At 41.8% G+C, this 21,993-nt stretch overlaps 2 protein-coding genes and 1 pseudogene across 2 annotated transcripts in view; all 3 read left to right on the forward strand.

The window, feature by feature from the left end:
• Nucleotides 1-1,086: 1,086 nt before the first annotated feature.
• On the forward strand, nucleotides 1,087-3,034 carry LOC122700797 (annotated as a pseudogene).
• Nucleotides 3,035-9,856: 6,822 nt separating this feature from the next.
• LOC122700236 (protocadherin alpha-2-like) overlaps nucleotides 9,857-21,993 on the forward strand; it is a 165,882-nt gene continuing 153,745 nt past the window's right edge. The window contains 2 exon segments of the mRNA XM_043912988.1: nucleotides 9,857-12,127; nucleotides 12,129-12,247. Of these exon segments, the coding sequence (XP_043768923.1) occupies nucleotides 9,857-12,127; nucleotides 12,129-12,247 (2,390 nt within the window).
• Nucleotides 16,438-21,993, forward strand: part of LOC122700233 (protocadherin alpha-C2) — a 190,562-nt gene continuing 185,006 nt past the window's right edge. Inside the window, exon 1 of the mRNA XM_043912978.1 lies at nucleotides 16,438-18,931. Coding sequence (XP_043768913.1) covers nucleotides 16,538-18,931 — 2,394 coding nt within the window. The 5' untranslated portion in view covers nucleotides 16,438-16,537. The remainder of the gene's footprint in view (nucleotides 18,932-21,993) is intronic.

A 21,993-nucleotide genomic window follows, 5' to 3' on the forward strand; every position in this document is an offset into this window, starting at 1 on the left:
GCCAATGCAGGAGACATAAGAGATGTGGGTTTGATCCCTGGGTCAGGAAGATCCCCTGGAGGAGGGCATGGCAACCCACTCCAGTCGTCTTGCCTGGAGAATCCCATGGACAGAGGAGCCTGCTGGGCTACAGTCCATAGGATCACAAAGAATCAGACATAACTGAAGCAACTTAGCATATCCTGTTTTCCCAGCACCATTTGTTAAAAAGACTATTTTTCCTCCCCTTGAATGGTCTTAGCACTTTTGTTGAAAATTGTTTGATCATATATGTAAGAATTTCTTTCTGGGTTCTTTTTTTCTATCCCATTGGTCTATGCATCTGTATTTATGACAGTAACACAGTTTTGATTACTGTAGCTTTGTATTAAGTTTTGAAATCAAGATGTGTGAGTCTTCTGGCTTTGTTCTTTTTCAGGATTGTTTTGGCTATTTATGGTCCCTTGAGATTCTGTATGTTTCCATATGCATGCCTGCTAAGTCACTTCAGTTGTGTCCAACTCTTTACAAGCTATGTACTGCAGCCCACCAGGCTCCTCTGTCCATGGGATTCTCCAGGCAAGAAGACTGGAGTGTGTTGCTATGCCCTCCTCAGGGGAATCTTCCTGACCCAGGGATGGAACCTGTGTCTCCTACATCTCCTGCATTGGCAGGCAGGTTCTTTACTACTAGTGCCACGTGGGAAGCCTATGTTCCCATACGCTGCTGCTGCTGCTAAGTTGCTTCAGTCATGTCTGACTCTTTGTGACCCTGTGGACTATAGTTCACCAGGCTCCTCTGTCCATGGGGATTCTCCAGGCAAGAAGACTGGAGTGGGTTGCTGTGCCCTCTTCCAGGGGATCTTCCCGACCCAGGAATCGAACCCGAGTCTTCTGTATTGCAGGCAGATTCTTTACCACTGAGTCACCAAGGAAGCTCATGTTTCCATATACTAATTACCAAAAACTAAAGAAGGAAACTCCATTTTGTCACCACCAGAGAGAAGACAAAAACTGTAAAGAGATAATTTATCTCAAACATGAAGCTTTAAAAAAGCAAGATCTTAAAGTAAAGTGAGAGCGACAGGAAAGGCGTAGTGCTTTTTCAATGCTATTTTCAAGGAGAGGTGACCAGGGACGCCAGTGCCTGCTGCTCTCACTTCTACTCCTTACAGCCTGAGGGACAGGCAGTGGCCAGATTCGTTCTCCGTTCCTGAGGAAGCCAAACACAGCACCTTTGTGGGTCGCATCGCCCAGGACCTGGAGCTGGAGCTGGCGGAGCTGGTGCCTTGCCTATTCTGGGTTGCATCCAAAGGCCACAGGGAACTTCTGAAGATGAATCTGTAGAATGGCATTTTGTTTGTGAATCCTCGGATCCATTGGGAGAAGCTGTGTGGACAGAGGGCGAAATTTAATATCCACCTGGAGGTAATCGTGGATAAGCTGCCTCAGGTTTTCCATGTGGATGTGGAGATGCATGTTTTAATAAAAATCCTCTGGTCTTTGGAGCAAGAGAAACAGGTTAATTTATTTCTGAATCTAGACTGCTGGATTCGCGTTTCCCGATAGAGGGCGCTGCTATCACAGACATTGGTACCAATGCTATTCTAACCCTCAGCTCCAGGGTTTATTTCTCTTTGGGTGTACAGGCACGTGGTGAACTAAGTCACTTTAACCTGAATTGAAGTCTTTGAATAAGAAGAAACACCAGAACTTCGTTTATTATTGACAGCCACTGGGACGGGAGCAAACCAGAACTAGAAGGTACAGTTCAGCTGCTGATCACAGTGCTCGACGCTCCATTGTTTGCCCAGGACGTGTACACAGTGTACTTATTAGAGACTATAGCAAATGGAACATTAGTGATCACATTAAACACTTGTGACGCTGATGAAGGTATAAATGGTGAAACTGCCTTTTCCTTTGGCAATGATATCCCTCTTGACATAAAAAGAAACAAAAAGCTTCAAAATTGATTCCAGCTCAGGGGAAATTCGGCTAATTGGTAGACTGAATATGAAGAAATGAAACCCTACAAAATTCAGGTAAAAGCAGTTGATAAAGGAGGTCCTCCAATATCAAATGACTGCAAGGTTTTAGTGAGTGCTGGATGTAAATGATAATACTCTTTACCAGTCAGAGGGGACCCTCCACTCTGCACTGTCATTGCCTTCATCTCCTTGTCCAACTGTGACTGCGGTGTCAATGGGTAGGTGACCTGCACCCTGAGGCCTCATATCCCCTTCAAGCTGGTGTCCAGCTATGAGAATTCATTGGTGCTGGACAGCACCCTGGACTGTGAAAGCGTGTCAAAATATGTGGTGGTGGTGACTGTAAGGTGCTCACCTTCCCTGTCGACCACGACCAGCGTGTTCGTGGAGGTGGCCAATGTGAACTGCAACATGCCTGTGCTGCTGCCTCCCAAGCTGGATGACTGGGCCATGCGGTGAGCCAGCTGGTGGCAGGGTAGGTGGGTGCCGGCCACATGGTGGCGAAGGTGCACATAGTGGAAGCGGACTGGGCTACAACACATGGCTGTCTTAAGGACTTGGGGCTACCACGCGTGGCTGTCACACGAGCTGTAGCTAATGGTGGGTGGCGAGCACAGCTGTACACTGGTGAGATCCGCACGACGCACGCCCTGGACAAGGTGGACGCACTGCGCCTGCTGCTGCTGGTGAAAGATGAGGGTAAGCCGGGCTGATGGCCACCGCTACCATGCTAGAGGACAGCAGCTGGGCGCCCACAGCCTCTGTGTGGGTTTCGACGGGCATCGCTGGAGCGGAAATGGTGTTGGTGGATGTGAACGTTTACCTGATCATCGCCGTCTGGGCGGTGTCCAGCCTGTTGATGTCATGCTGCTGCTGTACACGGCGCTGTGCTGCTCCGTGCTGCCCAGCGAGGGTGCATGTGATCCACGAAGCCCAAGCTGATGTGCTCCGTCACGGTGGGGAGCTGGTCTTACTCTCAGCAGACGCAGCAGGGGGTGGGTGCTCTGAGGAGGGCCGCCCAACACTGACCTCATGGCTTTCAGCTCCGTCTTTGTTCAGGTCTGAACATGTTGGGAGGAAAGGAACATCCAGAAACAAATTCGGATCTTTCTGGTAATGTAAATTCAACTCCCAAGCTTTAGGTTTAGTTTTTAAAATTTTTAACTTATCTAACCATCTTTTCAAATGTCACTTTAAAAACTGTATTCCAAGTGTTCTGACTAAAGTCAGAACAAATCTTACCATTTATTGTAGATCTTTATTCTATTACATATGGCTGCATCTTGAATGGAACTTGGAATCAAACAACAAGCACATATAGGGACAAATCATATTCCTTGGTTTAAATAGCAGGATACTTTTGAAAGAAATACTGAAATATTAAGTAGGTTTGAGCATATTTAACATAGGATCTTAATGTAGTAAAATACAGTGACATTTTCAAGTTTATATCTCACAATGAAACGTCAAGGTCTGGAAAAAAATTATAGGCAAATTTTTAGAAACCATCTGCCTTTCCTTAACATTTTAAGTTTCAAAGTGGGCAATTTAAAAATCATTTTAAGCAAAAGTAATTTAAAATATATTTTTAGGGTGATATTTTAATTTTTATATTAAAATATACAGTTATTTTTTGGTTGCCATTATGGTCACTATCCTGATGCCAATGACTTTGAGTTCTGGTTCTAGAAAGCTTGATGTGGAATGAATTTGTTATTATAGGATCATTGACTAGGAAACACTTACTGAGCACCTTCCATTTACTCACAAATGTTCTAAGACACTTTATTTTTACTTCTCTCAACCTTTCCAATAACTTTGTGAAGTGCATACTTCTTTCTGCTGTAAACTCAAACAGTTGATTCCTGATCATTATGTGAGGGTTTAGCCATATACTGAAGAGTATGTGTGATTAGTTTTGCAAAACCAGCTGAAACATATTTGTTAAAAATATTATACTTGCTAGTCACTAAGTCAAGAGCATAATGTTAAATTTTATTTCCTATGTTTAATTCTGAAGTTACACAAGCATTAAATGAACATATTTTTGTCTGCAAACATTCAAATAAACATGCAGAAAAATCCTATGAAAGTCCCTTTATAGAAGCATTCTATAAGAAGTTAGTAAAATTTTTTTTTTTTTTTAGGTCAATCCCAACCTCCCACTTCCCCCCACACCCTCCCCCGTCCCTGTAGAAGTTAGTAAAATTTAGTAGTTAAATTTCTAGAGATTTGAACTGATATAGAGCTGTTGCTTAGAGTGTTTCAAAAAACAGGTGGTGAGCATGTTTCCGCAACTTTTCAAATATTAATTATCACCCCCCCAGGCTTCTGGCAAAAATCAGCAAAATAATAATAATAATAATTTTAAAGTCATATTGCCAAGTTTCCAGCTCCTTTAAATATGAGGTAAACTTTGCAAGATTATAAAGCTGAGAAAGATAAATTGAGTCACAAAAGAATTTCTCTTCCCTAATTCATACTACCTATGTGCCCATGTCGAGGCTTAGGAATTTCTCTAGGGACACTCAATATATTTACTGATGGATCCATTCCACAAGCACAGACAGAAAGCCTACTGCATACTAAGTCCTGCTGTAGAAACTAGGGACCTAGCAAGAGTGAAACAAGATAAGTAAGGTCCCTGGCTTCAAGGTGATCACACTGTAACCTATTTAAAATCACAATCGTGTTATGAAAAGACTTGGATTAGGGGTAATATTGCCTTTTCAGTTTTCTTTGTCTAAACAAATTGTCTTATAAAGGAGAATCTCATTCTATTAATAACTTTTTAAAAATAGGCAATATAATGCTGACTGCTATTAGCTGTAGTTAATATTCTTGTGCTGTTCGGAATCTTTGTGCCAGCTTTCAATAGTTTTGTATTCCTTTATAAGATTTCTTCCATGAAATGTATTCCTTCCTTTCTTCTTCATTAAGATGACCCAGTTGCCTTATTTGTCTACTTTTCCACCATTCTTTGCTATCATTAACGTGTTATATAGATTTATGGGAAATTTTATTTTTTGGCACATATTTCATGGTATGTTTACAATTCAAATTAGTCATTCATTTGGGAAATTTATTAACTTAAAATGGCCATATCTTCAAAAGGTAAAATTAGATATGCTGAGATCTTATCAGATATAGTGGGCTATAGTTCATAGAGTTGCAAAGAGTTGGACACAGCTGAAGCAACTTAGCACACATGCAATTTAATTAGTTTTGGTTAATATTAATTATCCATTAAAGCTGGCAGCTTCACACCTTTGTCATACATCTGAAAAAACTAGACAGAGATCATTGTGCTGTTAATACTTTTTATTCTCATTTTCCTATGAAGGCTCCAAAAATCATCCCAGTGGAAACAAAACCTATCATTGCTTTCAGTAAAATATTGGTAAAACATACCTTATTATCATTTGATTATTCAATTTCAGTAATGAATTTCAATTTTATAACTATGATTTTAGGAACTGTAATTTTACTTTCATGTTATCTTGGTATGATTATAACAATGTAATTTAATTTGTAAGGGAATACTACAAATTAGCTTTGTCTAAAATATAAGGAATAATACCCAAGAAGACTATTTCTTGATATGTTCCTTCTTTTTCAGAAAACTTCTTTTCTAAGATTAGAACTGTGATTCTATTTTCTAGTATTTGTTGTTCAGTTGCTAAGTCGTGTCTGACTCTTTGCGATCCCATGAACTGCAGCATGCCAGGTTTCTCTGTCCTTCACTATCTGAGTTTGCTCAAACTCATGTCCATTGACATACCATTCACCTGACATGTCCAAACTCATGACTATTGAGTCGGTGATGCCATACATCTCATCCTCTGTTGCCCCTTCTCCTCTTGCCCTCAATTTCCCCCAGCATCAGGGTCTTTTCCAATGAGTCAGCTCTTTGAATCAGGTGGCCAAAGTACTGGAGCTACAGCATCAGTCTTTCCAGTGAATATTCAGAACTGATTCCCTTTAGGATTGACTGGTTGGATATCCTTGCAGTCCAAGAGACTCTCAAGAGTCTTCTCCAGCACCACAGTTCAAAAGCACCAATTCTTTTGTGCTCAGCCTTCTTTATGGTCCAACTCTCAAATCCATACATGACTACTGGAAAAACCATAGCTTTTACTATATGGACCTTTGTCAGCAAAGTGATGTCTCTGCTTTTTAATAAGCTGTCTAGGTTTGTCATAGCTATTCTTCCAAGGAGCAAGTGTCTTTTAATTTCATGGCTGCAGTCATCATCCACATTGATTTTGGAGCCCAGGAAAATGAAATCCGACACTGTTTCCACATTTTCCTCATCTATTTGCCATGAAGTGATGGGACTGGATGCCATAATCTTAGTTTTTTGAATGTTGAGTTTTAAGCCAGCATTTTCACTCTCTTCTTTCACCTTCGTCAGAGGTTCTTTTGTTCCTCTTCACTTCCTGCCATTTAAGTGATATCATCTGCATATCTGAGGTTGTTGATATTTCTTCTGGCAATCTTGATTTCAGTTTGTGATTCATTCAGCTTACTGTTATTTTCTAGTATGTGCTGTGCTGTGCTTAGTCATGTCCGACTCTTTGCGACCCCATGGGTTGTAGCCTGCCAGGCTCCTCTGTCCATGGAGATTCTCCAGGCAAGAATACTGGAGTGAGTTGCCATGCCCTCTTCCAGGAGATGTTCCCAACCCAGGGATCAAGCCCAGGTCTCCCTCATTGTAGACAAATTCTTTACCATCTGAACCATCAGGGAAGTCCATGAATACTGGAGTGGGTCACCTATCCGTTTCCAGGGGATCTTCCCAACCCAAGAATCAAACCAGGGTCTCCTGCATTGCAGGAGGATTCTTTACCTACCAGGGAAGCCCATTTTCTAGTATAACAATAAATAATTAGAGAAGTTAGGTGTCACTTCAAGTACCTTTGAGACCTATGGTTAGGCAAGGATACAAATAGATGAGAATGAGAAACAGTTGTTTATTTTGGTAGCCACTGTCAATATTCCTGTTCTTCTCCTTCTGGGAACACTGGAGGATTTCATTTCCTTGCTATCATGAGCTTTGATTTTCTTTGATCAAATACATGTGAATGATATATATCACTTCCAATCAGAAACAGATAATTGCCAGTGAAAGATTGCCTTCTGCTGTCTTTTCCTGTTGTAGCATTTATGGAAGTAAAGGTTGATGCTGAGATGCCATTGATCAAAATATTCTGGGATGCTAAGCCAACATGTGGAGAAAAGCTGTCCTAGACAGTCTCCCTAAACCACAGAGGACTTTGTCAGAGATAAAATTGTGTTTATTTAAAATGGAGATAGTCAATATACAGCAACATGATCATTGGGGTTCCACTGCCATTAAGCTAATGTGAACAGAACACATTTTACAAGAAGAGCATTACAACAGGTAGTCTATACAACTGATAGGAGAACATTATTACTGACCCTTTCACTAAAGTATCTGACCATTAAGTAGATTAGATAACTTGGATTCCATGGAAAAATTACTGTGTAGTGATTTCTTTTTATATAAAAATCAGGAGAAGAAAAATAATAAACTGAATTTAAAATGTCTTAGGAACCTCTTTTTTTTTCTTGCCTATCATCCACTTCCCTCTCTTGTTTTCTTCCTTCTTTGTTGGGGCTTTGTTGTAGTTTTGTGAAATACTTGAATGAGCATTTTTGAAGAATGAATGCTCAGAGACATAAAATCACAGGGAGTTGACAGTTTGCTTTGGTAAGTGCAAAGGGTATTCTTTTAGCAATGGATACTATATTGGTTTTGTAGTGCTTCTGTATGTAACAAATTACCACAACCTTGGGGGCTTGAAACAACACAACAGAAATGTATACTCTCACAGTTCTAGAGGCCAGAAGTCCAACAAGGTGTTGACAGGGCCATGATCCTTCTGCAGACTGTAGGGGGAGAACTCTTCCCGGCCTCTTCCAGGTTGTGGTGGCTCCAGCCATTCCGTGGCTCGTGGCAGTGTAACTCCAGTTTCTGTCTCAGTGTTCACAGTCCCTTCTTTCACATGCCTCTATGCACTTTTTTCTGTCTCTTATAAGGATATTTGTCATTGGATTTGTGACCCACCCAAACCTAGGATAATGCTAAGATTAGGGTTATCTTAATTATGTCTGTAAAGATCTCTATTCCAAATAAAGACACATTTTAAGGTTCTGAGTGGATATATCTTTTGGGAGCTACTATTCCAAACACTACAGATACAAAGAAATGTCAAGTTTATTGGCTGAGCTTGACCAAGTATTGGCGCTTCAGCTCAGCATCAGTCCTTCCAGTGAATATTCAGGGTTGATTTCCTTTAGAACTGACTGATTTAATCTCCTTACTGTCCAAGGGACTCTTAAGAGTCTTCTTCAGCACCACAGTTTGAAAGCATCAGTTCTTCAGCATTCAGCCTTCTTTGTGGTTGTGACCTCCTTAGAGTAACTGAAGATAACTTTTATGCGTTTTGAACACTGACTTACCCTCAATTCATTTTGTTTTATCCCTATGTTATCTTTGTCATATTTTCATATCATTTGTGTATGAAGGGGACAGCAAAGAATGATTAAAGTAAGATATTCTCAACACTAAAAAGAGATCAATTGTACTGTTCTTGAATAAAAATCCAAATGTAGTAGAAAAAGAGATATTCTTAATTAAGAATACATTATCCAGATGAGGAAAATGAATTATTAATTTACAAACATCTGTGAACAGTCCAGAAAGCAAAATTAAATCACAAAAGCAAAAATGAAATCTATAAATATATTTTCAATTTATAAAATATAAACTAAAATATCCTTTGATTTCTATGTGCTTTACTTGAAGAAACAGAAAAAAATTTCTGTTATATCTAAAAGAACTGAAAGCAGGGTCTCAGAGGTATTTTCATGGTGGTGGTGGTTTAGTCGCTAAGTTGTGTCCGACTCTTGTGATCCCATGGACAGAGGAGCCTGGCAGGCTACAGTCCACGGGATTCTCCAGGCAAGAAAACTGGAGTGGGTTGCCATTTCCTTCTTCAGGGGATCTTTCCAAACCAGGAATCGAACCCTGGGTCTCCTGCATTGTAGGCAACTTCTTTACCAACTGAGCTACAAGGGAAGCCCATATTTTCATACCCATGCTTATAACAGCACTATTCTCAATAGCTAAGAGGTGGAAGCAACCCAGATATCCATGGACAGATGGATGAATGAATAAGCAAAATGTGGTATACAAAAAACATCAGAATATTATTCAGCCTTATAAGTAAGGAAATTTATCACATGCTACAACATGGATGAACCTTGAGGATATGCTAAAGTCAAATAATCCAGTCACAGACAAACTGTGAGATTTCACTTATGTAGGTACCTAGAGTAGTCAAATTTGTAGAAACAGAAAGTAGGATGGTGGTGAGAGAGGTGCAGTGTGGTGGAAAAGGGGAGTTGTTTTCTAATGGGTATAGAGATTCATGTTTGCAAGATCAAAGTTCTCAAGATATTTCACAACAATGTGACTATAACAAACTAAACTGTATACTTAAAAGTGGATGAAATGGTAAATTTAGTTATATATTTTTAACACAGTAAAAGGGGGAAATGATATATTGCAGTTTAAGATAGGTATTTTTCCTAAATGAAAGCTATCAGTAAACTTAGCCTGGACAATTGCTAAAATTTAAATCTACAGAATCAACAGTAGAGCCTAGATTTTGGCCACATGATGTCGCTGTCTTACCACAGTATAGTTCTAAGAAGAAAAATACCCAGAACCCTATTGTAACTCCAGCGAGGAGGAGAACAGTAAGAGAAGCAGCAGGACTTGAACAGAGATTAGAGGACAACATTTAAAATTTTGCACAACACGATATTCTAATTTGATCAACTCACTGAGAACTGGTGATGGTGTCTTCTAAGAGAAGGGGCGTGGAGGTCCGGCATCTGTTTCTGCTGCTTCTGCTCTTAGCTGTAGGTGAGGCTGGGAGCGGCCAGGTCCGCTACTCAGTCCCTGAGGAGGCCAAACACGGCACCTTCGTGGGCCGCATCACGCAGGACCTGGGACTGGAGCTGGCGGAGCTGGTGCCGCGCCTGTTCCGGGTGGCATCCAAAGGCCGCAGGGATCTTCTGGAAGTAAATCTGCAGAATGGCATTTTGTTCGTGAATTCTCGGATCGACAGGGAGGAGCTGTGCGGGCGGAGGGCGGAGTGCAGCATCCACCTGGAGGTGATCGTGGACCGGCCGTTGCAGGTGTTCCATGTGGAGGTGGAGGTGAAGGACATTAACGACAACCCGCCAGCATTTCCAGTGGCGGTAAAGACTATCCGTTTTCATGAATCGAGACTGCTTGACTCACGGTTTCCTCTAGAGGGGGCATTTGATGCAGATATCGGAGTAAATGCTCTTCTCACCTACAAGCTCAGCTCCAGTGAGTTTTTCTTTCTAGATATACAGACAAATGATGAACTAAGTCAGTCTTTGTCTCTTGTGCTGAGGAAATCTCTGGACAGAGAGGAAACTGCTGAAATTAATTTGTTACTAGTGGCTACTGATGGGGGCAAACCTGAGCTCACGGGCACCGTTCAGTTGCTTATTAAGGTATTAGATGTGAATGACAACGAGCCTACTTTTGACCAATCAGTTTACAAAATACAGCTGTTAGAGAACGTGGCAAACGGAACCTTGGTGATTAAATTAAATTCTTCTGATGCAGATGAAGGATCAAACAGTGAGATTGTGTATTCATTTAGTAGTGATATGTCTCCCAATATAAAGACCAAGTTCAATATAGATCCCAGCTCAGGGGAAATCAGAACTAAGGGACAATTAGATTATGAAGACGTGAAATTCTATGAGATTCAAGTTATTGCGTATGACAACGGGACTCCGTCAATGTCTGGGCACTGTAAAATTTCAGTAAAACTTGTGGACATCAATGATAACTCACCAGAAGTCTCAATCACGTCTCTTTCACTTCCCATTCGAGAGGATGCTCCACTGGGCACTGTCATTGCTCTCATTACGGTGGCCGACCGTGACTATGGTGCCAATGGACAGGTGACCTGCACCCTGATCCCCCAAGACCTCTTCAAACTGGTGTCCACCTTTAAGAATTACTATTCACTCGTGTTGGACAGTGTCTTGGATCGCGAGAGCATGGCGAACTATGAGGTGGTGCTGACTGCGACGGATGGGGGTTCGCCTTCGCTGTCGACCATGGCTAGCGTGTCCGTGGAGGTGGCCGACGTGAACGACAACGCGCCCGCGTTCCCACAGCCCGAGTACACGGTGTTCGTCAAGGAGAACAACCCACCCGGTTGCCACATCTTCACCGTGTCTGCGTGGGACGCGGACGCGCAGGAGAACGCGCTAGTGTCCTACTCGCTGGTGGAGAGGAGGGTGGGCGAGCGAGCTCTGTCGAGCTACGTGTCGGTGCACGCGGAGAGCGGCAAGGTGTACGCGCTGCAGCCGCTGGACCACGAGGAGCTGGAGCTGCTGCAGTTCCAAGTGAGCGCGCGCGACGCGGGCGTGCCGCCCCTGGGCAGCAACGTGACGCTGCAGGTGTTCGTGCTGGACGAGAACGACAACGCGCCTGCGCTGCTGCCGCCCGGGCCAGGCGGAGGACCCAGCGCGGTGAGCCAGGTGGTGTCGAAGTCCGTGGACGCGGGCCACGTGGTGGCGAAGGTGCGCGCGGTGGACGCGGACTCGGGCTACAACGCGTGGCTGTCGTACGAGCTGCAGCCGGCGGCGGGTGGCGCGCGCAGCCCGTTCCGCGTGGGGCTGTACAGCGGCGAGATCAGCACGACGCGCGCCCTGGACGAGGCGGACGCGCCGCGCCAGCGCCTGCTGGTGCTGGTGAAGGACCACGGCGAGCCGGCGCTGACGGCCACGGCCACCGTGCTGCTGTCGCTGGAGGACAGCGGCCAGGCGCCCAAGGCCTCTTCGCGGGCGTTGTCTGGTGCAGCTGGCGCAGAGACGGCGTTAGTGGATGTGAACGTGTACCTGATCGTCGCCATCTGCGCGGTGTCCAGCCTGTTGGTGCTCACGCTGCTGCTGTACACGGCGCTGCGGTGCTCGGCGCCGCCCAGCGAGGGCGCGTGCGGGCCGGTGAAGCCCAGGCTGGTGTGCTCCAGCGCGGTGGGGAGCTGGTCTTACTCGCAGGAGAGGCGGCAGAGGGTGTGCTCTGGGGAGGGGCCGCCCAAGACCGACCTCATGGCCTTCAGTCCTAGTCTGCCTCAAGGTCCAGGCTCAGCGGACGAAAGACAACAACTCTCCGAATCGGAACAATTCGGAAAGGTGAGTCTTAATTTTTTCCCCATCATCTCTAAAATTGTTTTATTTCTTTTGTTCTCTATAATTCTATTAGTTATTTTTATTCATAGCTCTGTTTTTATTTTATATCATTGTCCTATTGTGCAATATGTGGTATGAATAGAAATCAATTTCTTTCATTGAGAATAAATTACTTAGATGATCTTTTTACATTTTGAAAATTCCATAAATTCCAAAATTATTCCAAAATAATTTTCCAAATTATTCCTTTCACCACAAATAATAGGATTAAAGGAATGAAAAAAATACTTCAGGAAAATCTGAAAACTTACTATTACCTGTAAATTATTTTTCTCATATTAAAAAATTACAATTGGGAAAAATTTAGACCATGATTATGGAATATATATTTTCAATTTACATCATGCATCCATTCTGTCAAAATATGTTGGAAATTTCCCAAGTTATTCCTTTGCTCAAGAATTTGCCTCTGTTTATGTAACAGTTAATATGCTAGTTTTTCTCTCCATGTATTTAAAAGCAGCCTGAATAAATTTATAATGCCTGGACCTCCAAAGTACATATCATAGATCATCACAACAGATGACATCATTTAGAAATAATTGCTAATCTTACATATGACTTTCAATAGTAAAAACAACCCCTTATTTGGGATAAAGATTTCACATTTGCAAAATTCTTAGTTTTAAGGCACAACAGAGAGTTCACCAAGAAAAGAGCTCCCTTTCAATGTTGTTTAATTTAAAAAACACTTTAAAAAGTCACATTGTGGGGTGGCCAGGTAGTGGGACTTTTTCTTCATACAAGTGGAGAATACTATATAACCAGTCCTTATGTTAGTGGGATGTTTAGTCAGGCTTAAAGTGTATCACTGGGTTAATGTGCGCAGACCTCCCACTGTGCAGATTGACCACCTTCCTCTGGCATCACACACAATGTCTATGATAACATTTTCCAAGAGTGGCAGCAATCATATTCCTATGAAGTTGGAGTTTTCCCAAAAGGTAACATAAGGAAGGGCTTCCCAGGTGGCACTAGTGGTAAAGAACCTGCCTGTCAATGCAGAAATAGTAAGAGACTCAGGTTGATCCCTGGGCCTGGAGGAGGGCATGGCAACCCACTCCAGTATTCTTGCCTGAAGAATCCCACGGACAGAGGAGCCTGGCAGGCTACAGTCCATAGGCTCTCACAGAGCCAGACACAACTGAAGCGACTTAGCACCGCACACAAGGTAAGGAAAATGTAGTTATTCAATGGAAACTACTATGCTGGATTAAACACTAAACTTGGTGAGTAAATGTTACATTTGGAAAGGATGTTAAAAACACTTTTTTCCAACCAAAAGGAGATGTCTTGGGGTGAAATTACTGTCTCCTACTATTCTTTGGTCCATAGTTATTTGCTTTTTTCCCCTCAAATATATGTGGATATTGATGATTAATGAAATAACTTCCACTAAGTGATCTTAGCTTTAGCCATTTTACAGATAGGCCAGAATATAAACTTCTATCTGGGATCTGTTATTACAGGAATGGAGTTTGGTGGGGAAATAGTGACCTCCATTTAAGTATAATCTGTTCCTTCAGGAAACTTATTAGCACCTCAGAGTTGATATACCTCAAAATGCAGGGAGTATATATTTCCTGGGAATCAGAAAAGTTCATCTGAGTCTTTACAGAGAAAAACAAATGTCTTGAACAGATGAGGAAAAAGCTCTTTCTTAGATGAGTCATCACTACTCATCACTTTCTTGAGACTTGTGTGCAGAAAGTATGAATGGTCAGATGGACTCTCTCCTACCATAAGTCTGGTAACTATATTCTATCCTAGGTAAATTGTAAGCTTTTAATATTATATCCAGGTGTGTCCATATCTCCAGAAATCACAACAGATCATTGTATAAGCTCTTACTGATTTTTACTTCATATTTACATTTTCTTGACTCAGTTGCCAAGAGATGTCTAAGTGAGAGTAGGTATTACTCACTAATACTTTATCCACATATTAGCTCAGTTTTGTAAACTCATATAGTTTCTTTATTATTACCTTCATCTCTTAATAATCATTATGGAGTCTACTCTGTTATAAATTCCCCATGGCATTCCATTTTGCAGAAAGTATACTCTTAAGTGTCATGAAATGTATAGTATTACAGTAACCTGTGAAAGATATCTTACTGATATGAAGTCCATGATATTTAAAAATTTTAATTTTGTCTCTCATTTTAAAACTAACTACTACTACCTTTAAAGATCCACCAAAGCACCTACTGGCATACTGATAATTATAATTATTTCCTATATCCATTCTTTTCCAAAATAAGTCTTAAATGTTGACTTCTTTTTCATGAACTAGTATAGCAGAATCAATTAGAAATTATGTGTTTGATATAAACATCATTAATTTACCTCATATTTTAAAGAAAGTTAATTTAAACTATTCACTTATTTATTAAAATTTAATTGATAATTTATTCTATTCTAAATATGAATGATAAAATATGAGTAAATGGCAACACTGGCTTGCATTCAATGTGTACATGGAAAAACCTGCTATGGGAACTAGTCTCATAATACTTAAATCACAGTTTGTTTTTAGCCACACTCCCAGCACTGGAAGCAAGGAGTCCTAACCACTGGACCAGCAGGGAATTCCCTTAAATCACGTGTTTGATTTCATTTAAAAAGAGTCTGATTATAAGCAAAATTTGGGCATACTCTTACCTCTCTAAATTCAACCTCTTCTCATGAATTTTCTCTGTTCAACTTCCAAACGCTCAGAGAATGCACACATTTTACTAACTTCACAAATACATTTAGTATAATTCATGGCCTAGTTTTACAATATGTTGACTAAGTGAGTCATATTCTAAAACTACTTTTCACTCTTTAATGATTAAACACCAGTTCTTTCAAGTAACAACTTTTTAACAAATTGGAATCCAAAATTCATCCAGAGTGAAGATTATTGAAAACACAATCATGTCATATTGGGAACATTTTAGGATATACCAGTAAATAGAAATGTATAAATGGTGTAGAAATTTTAAAAAATTAATATAATTTCCCTGGTATGATGTGAATATAACAAATATCCAAATCAAACAGTGTTTTTATGCAGCAAAAACCAAATTTACAAAATAACTGTACTGTAAAATACTGACTTTGGCTTCCCTGGTGGCCCAGTAGTAAAGAATCCGCCTGCCAATGCAGGAGATGTGGGTTTGATCCATGTGTCAGAAAGATTCTCTAGAGAAGGAAATGGTAATCCACTCCAGTGTTCTTGCCTGAGCAGTCCCATGGACAGAGGAGCCTGATGGACTACAGTCCATAGGGTTGCAAAAGAGTCAGACACGACTTAATGACTTAACAACAACAAAAAGACTGACTTGTGAAATCTTCATATAAATAATAGTTGAGACAGCTAACAAAGATGCAGTTGTTGGATAAAGGACACAAGGATGGTTTGTAGACATTCTACAAAGGAAGAAATACAAGTGAACGTATTTTATAAATTAACAAATTGCCATAATAATATAGAAGTAAATTGTGTATATATATATACACATTTTTATCAGTCTTGTTGTTTTAATGGTTACAAATATCAAAGGCCTGATTTTTCTGTAAAATGTAGACTTTGTGATCAAGTGGTTAAAGTCATGAATCTTGAATTAGATTGAGATCCCACTCAACACCACCAAGTCAATATTATTTTTTCAGTTACTAACCTGTACATGTTTCCACTTCAATATTTGTAAAAACTGAATCATATTAATACCTACCTCAGAAGGTTGTTGTGAGAATTTAATGAGATAACTCATAACCCTGTTAAAACAAATGAAATAGTACTTGTCACACAGGAAATATTTCCAATAGATGTCCACTACTGTTACAACAATAATCCCTATTTTACTATATTTAACTATATGGAATGGACTGGCCTAATTGAAAGTCATGAGTTAGTATAAACGTTCTAAGCATATATTTTAAAAAAAATGAAGACTTTGAGGAATGGGAAGGAAATTAACAAGGAAAAAATTGAGGGAAGTTCAATGGAAGATAGATTTATTTAATACCTACACCTTTAGCCACATGATGTCGCTGTCCACCGCAAGGTATTTCCTCACCAGAGGAGAAATACAGCATTCATTACGTAGTAAGATGCTGCTTTTCCTCACCATCTGTGAAATGCGGGCATGGAATGATTATTTATGAAATGAGGAATAAGGAACTAAAAGTATTTTAAATTTTTTGATCGTTGCAAAAGCGACCCAATACTTGGAAAACGCTTGCAATGGTACTTTCCTGGAGAGAAGGTCAGGGAGACTGCCGACTACTGCTTTCGGTAATGCTTCTCCTATTCTGGGAGGCCGGGAGAGGCCAGGTCCACTACTCGGTCTCCGAGGAGGCCAAACACGGCACCTTCGTGGGCCGCATCACGCAGGACCTGGGACTGGAGCTGGCGGAGCTCGTGCCGCGCTTGTTCCGGGTGTCGTCCAAAGACCGCGGGGATCTTCTGGAGGTAAATCTGCAGAATGGCATTTTGTTTGTGAATTCTCGGATCGACCGGGAGGAGCTGTGCGGGCGGAGAGCAGAGTGCAGCATCCACCTGGAGGTGATCGTGGACCGGCCGCTGCAGGTGTTCCATGTGGAGGTGGAGGTGAAGGACATTAACGACAACCCGCCGATTTTTCCAGTAGCAGTAAAAAATTTGTTTATTTATGAATCCCGGCCGCCTGGTTCTCGGATTCCGCTAGAGGGCGCATCAGATGCAGATATCGGAGCTAATTCTTTATTGACTTACAGGCTTAACTCCAATGAATATTTTACCTTGGATGTAAAAAGAAATGATGAGGAAATTAAATCCCTTGGACTTGTGCTGAAAAAACTTTTAAATCGAGAGGACACTCCTGAGCATCACTTACTTATAACTGCAGTTGATGGTGGGAAACCAGAACTCACTGGTACTACTCAACTGAAGATCACCGTTCTAGATGTAAACGACAATGCTCCAGAGTTTGAGAGCACGATCTACAAAGTCAAATTATTTGAAAATGCACCAAATGGTACCCTAGTAGTGACTGTTAATGCCTCTGATTTGGATGAAGGAATAAATAAGGACATTGTGTATTCTTTCAATACAGACACATCAGCAGATACTCTGTCGAAATTCCACTTAGACCCTGTTAATGGATACATCATTGTAAAGGGTGACATAGATTTTGAGTTAACTAAGTTATATGAAATACAGGTAGAGGCAACAGATAAAGGAAATCCCCCAATGGCAGATCACTGCACGGTTCTAGTGGAAATTTTGGACACCAATGATAATGTTCCTGAGTTGGTTGTCAAATCACTCTCTTTACCTATATTAGAAGATGCTCCAGTAGGCACAGTCATCGCCTTGATCAGCGTGTCCGACCTCGATTCCGGTGCCAATGGGCAGGTGACCTGCACCTTGACTAATCATGTGCCCTTCAAGCTGGTGTCCACCTTTAAGAATTACTATTCACTTGTGTTGGACAGCGTCTTGGATCGCGAGAGCGTGGCGAACTATGAGGTGGTGGTGACTGCGAGGGACGGGGGCTCGCCTTCGCTGTCGACCATGGCTAGCGTGTCCGTGGAGGTGGCCGACGTGAACGACAACGCGCCCGCGTTCCCGCAGCCCGAGTACACCGTGTTCGTGAAGGAGAACAACCCGCCCGGCTGCCACATCTTCACCGTCTCTGCGCGAGACGCGGACGCGCAGGAGAACGCGCTAGTGTCCTACTCGCTGGTGGAGCGGCGGGTGGGCGAGCGCGCGCTGTCGAGCTACGTGTCGGTGCACGCGGAGAGCGGCAAGGTGTACGCGCTGCAGCCGCTAGACCACGAGGAGCTGGAGCTGCTGCAGTTCCAGGTGAGCGCGCGCGACGCGGGCGTGCCGCCCCTGGGCAGCAACGTGACGCTGCAGGTGTTCGTGCTGGACGAGAACGACAACGCGCCTGTGCTGCTGCCGCCCGGGCCAGGCGGAGGACTCAGCGCGGTGAGCCAGGTGGTGTCGAGGTCGGTGGACGCGGGCCACGTGGTGGCGAAGGTGCGCGCGGTGGACGCGGACTCGGGCTACAACGCGTGGCTGTCGTACGAGCTGCAGCCGGCGGCGGGTGGCGCGCGCATCCCGTTCCGCGTGGGGCTGTACAGCGGCGAGATCAGCACGACGCGCGCCCTGGACGAGGCGGACGCGCCGCGCCAGCGCCTGCTGGTGCTGGTGAAGGACCACGGCGAGCCGGCGCTGACGGCCACGGCCACCGTGCTGCTGTCGCTGGAGGACAGCGGCCAGGCGCCCAAGGCCTCTTCGCGGGCGTTGTCTGGTGCAGCTGGCGCAGAGACGGCGTTAGTGGATGTGAACGTGTACCTGATCGTCGCCATCTGCGCGGTGTCCAGCCTGTTGGTGCTCACGCTGCTGCTGTACACGGCGCTGCGGTGCTCGGCGCCGCCCAGCGAGGGCGCGTGCGGGCCGGTGAAGCCCAGGCTGGTGTGCTCCAGCGCGGTGGGGAGCTGGTCTTACTCGCAGGAGAGGCGGCAGAGAGTGTGCTCTGGGGAGGGGCCGCCCAAGACTGACCTCATGGCCTTCAGTCCTAGTCTTTCATCTGGTCCCATAAGTGGAGACAGAGAAGAGCAGTTGGATGTGGAGACTGATCTTCCTGCCAAAGTGAGTAATTTTTAAAAACCCTTTCAAAAATGTCTTTGTTCTTAATTCACTATTTCTGCTTCTTCGGAAGCATTTTTTACCAGTAATTAGTCTTGTTTCTGGCAGTAGACTTTTCCATGTATTGGTTTTGTGGTTAAAATATTTGAATTTCTTGTGACTAATGAATGATTTTGAACCAAATCAGCAATAAGCTGTGAGTACCATACTTGCCAGTGTTTAAAAATCGTTGGAGGATTATTATATTGGTAAAAGTCTGGATAGAAAAATATATATATTTTCCATGGTACTTTGCATTGTTTACAATATTTGACTTAAATGTGGTGTACTAATACCTGCAAAATGCTTCAATAGCTAAGGATACTTTTCATTTGAAATTTGGAGTAGACGTTAGTCCAAATGTCACTGACCCATATAGTTTTTTTTTTTTAACCTGTTGTCTCCTATAGATCCCCTTTACTCATTTATTTATTTATTTGGATTCTCATTTCTTCTTTCTACTTGAATATGATGTTTTGATTTTGTGTTCACATTTTGCAATACTGGGTATTGTTTCTAGTTTTCCAATTGGGTAAAAAAGCTAGAATAGTAAATTTATTGCTTTTAGAATTGTATCTTTTTCATCTTCAGTTTCTTACTACTTTTCATTAATAAGCATTAAGAAATCAACAGGAAGTGAAATTTTAATACTCCCTTTAGTATATCATCATTTAGAAAATGTTGCTTTTGGAAGAGTATTATTAGTCTTGTTAAGAACTATTATTTTCTACCTGCACAGTGTTGCAAAAATACTGTACATCTCATTTAAAAGCCATTCCACTAGCAAAACTTATTGTCATTAATCTCTTTTACATACAGTATTAAGGATGCTAATATCCAAAAATTTCAATGTCATTACTGGTGACCTTCCTCTGAATACCAACCCATTAATGTATGTCATATAGTAAGTACAAAGTTCCAAATAATTGGAAGTAAAATTATTTTCCATTCATACCATTCATTGATATTTGTTCAGTTCTCCTAGTAAATTGCTGAACTCCCATTGATGTTTCTTTGCCACTGGAAACCAAAGCTTAGGCATGTTAGTGACTGGAGAATGGGCAAGTATTTCTAAACCATTAGAGACAAAAATGAAGACACCAACCTTTCTCATGGGAGGGGAACGTGTTCCCATGTATTCCATTCTGATTGTATGCAATGCTTTTCTACACAAGGTATGCACTCTACAACTTCCTACTTCCTTGTTCAAGTTTCCTTGGTAAAAGCTGGTTAATACTCAATGACATTGTAGGGGAGGCTAACATATAAAATAGATAATCCTGCATTTTCCCACTTCCATTTCCACTTTCTGGCTCTGTCCTTTGTGACCCCCTGGCCATCAATTGGGACTTCCCTGGTGGCTCAGATGGTAAAGCATCTGTCTACAATGCAGGAGACCTGGGTTCAATCCCTGAGTTGGGAAGATTCCCTGGAGAAGGAAAGTATGACCCACAGCATGTCCAACCTCAGCTCACTATTTATTTTATTAGGTATCATTTTCATCCTGTTGTAAATAATAGAGCCATCCAGAGTTCTTGTCTTCCAGGATATGGGACTTCAGTCTGCAAATTCAGTTCTCCTCTTCAAATTCTTGACTAACATGAGTCTCAGCTAATAAGACATTTTAAAAACTTTTGAATTTTTCCCTTTAGAGATGTGTTGCTACTATACCAGGTAAATACTGAATAGTTCCCAAATATCCTTTCTGTTCTTCTGCATTCCTTATCTATTTATTTAATTATTAGCAAAATAGAGTAAATGGTCAATGATTCTTTTTTACTTTGTTCCAGTGTTTAATACCAATTATTTTGCACAAATCTACAGGTTGAGTCCTGTAACTGAAACTACTTTGATTTATGTTTTAATTCAGAAAAAAAATGATGGCGGTGAGGAGTGTGGCTTTTCCTAGAATGGGAGCCTAGGGCTATTTTCACTAGATTGATTTGATTTTTTTCTTTTTTTGGCTTCACCATGCACATGCTGGGGATCTTAGTTCTCCAACCAGGGATCCAACCCTTGCCCCTTTCAGTGGAAATGCAGAGTCCTAATGACTGGACTGCCAGGGAAGTCCCAGATTGATGTTTTTTGTCCTCGACAACTATGGAGTATGTGGTTTATGAACAGAAGAGTCAAAGTTTGAAAATAACTACCATTATGTCCTTCTATATTGGTGTGTGTGTGTGTGTGTGTGTGTGAGAGAGAGAGAGAGAGAGAGAGAGAGAGAGAGAGGAGGGTATGTTGTGCTGTGTTATTTGGGAATGCTTAATTGACCATCAGAACTATTAATGTCTCAAGGATCATGCTTGCCAAGAACCGGAAAGAAAACTAACCTGAAATCTATGTTTTCAATATGGCAATTGAAATCTATCTTACATAGAGCAGTGCCTAAGGAAAATATTTCCTTTATCTCTGGAAGTTTATAGAGGTTGCTGAGACGTCATATTTTCCTAACTAGCTACATGATCACCTTAATTTAAAGCATTTTATTAAGCAATAGAAGAAAACCAAACTATTCTATTCAGTAAATATTCACTAACTACTCAATAAGTATTCTGAATATTAAAATATTATGATAAAATATTCTCTTTAAAAGTTTACATTTAAAAATGTATACCCAAATACCTAAAAAAGAGAAATTAATGTAATAAATGGCCAATGTGATTGATCTAGATGCTATAATATAAAAGCAAGTAAAGATGCCTGCCCAGTTGACTTAATCATGAAAGTCTTCCTTGGTCAAGGAAGTTTTAAGTTGTTATATAATGGGGGAAGAGGCTTTTAGAAGAGTTTGGAAATGCTGGATATTACTTAGGCAGAGAATGAAATGAGTATATTTGTTTAGCAAAAAATGTTATTGGAAGCAGCAAATTGTCCACCTTGACTAGACTATATGAGTACTCTAGGAGAAACAGAAGTTGAGGCATATTAGGTCCTGAAGAACAAGCAAGTGTTTATAAACCATGAGAGCCAAAATGAGAATACCAATGTTGTTCATGGGAGGTGAATGGGTTCCAGTGAATGAAATT

Source organism: Cervus elaphus, chromosome 9 (assembly GCF_910594005.1).
Source record: "Cervus elaphus chromosome 9, mCerEla1.1, whole genome shotgun sequence".
Classification (NCBI taxonomy): domain Eukaryota; kingdom Metazoa; phylum Chordata; class Mammalia; order Artiodactyla; family Cervidae; genus Cervus; species Cervus elaphus.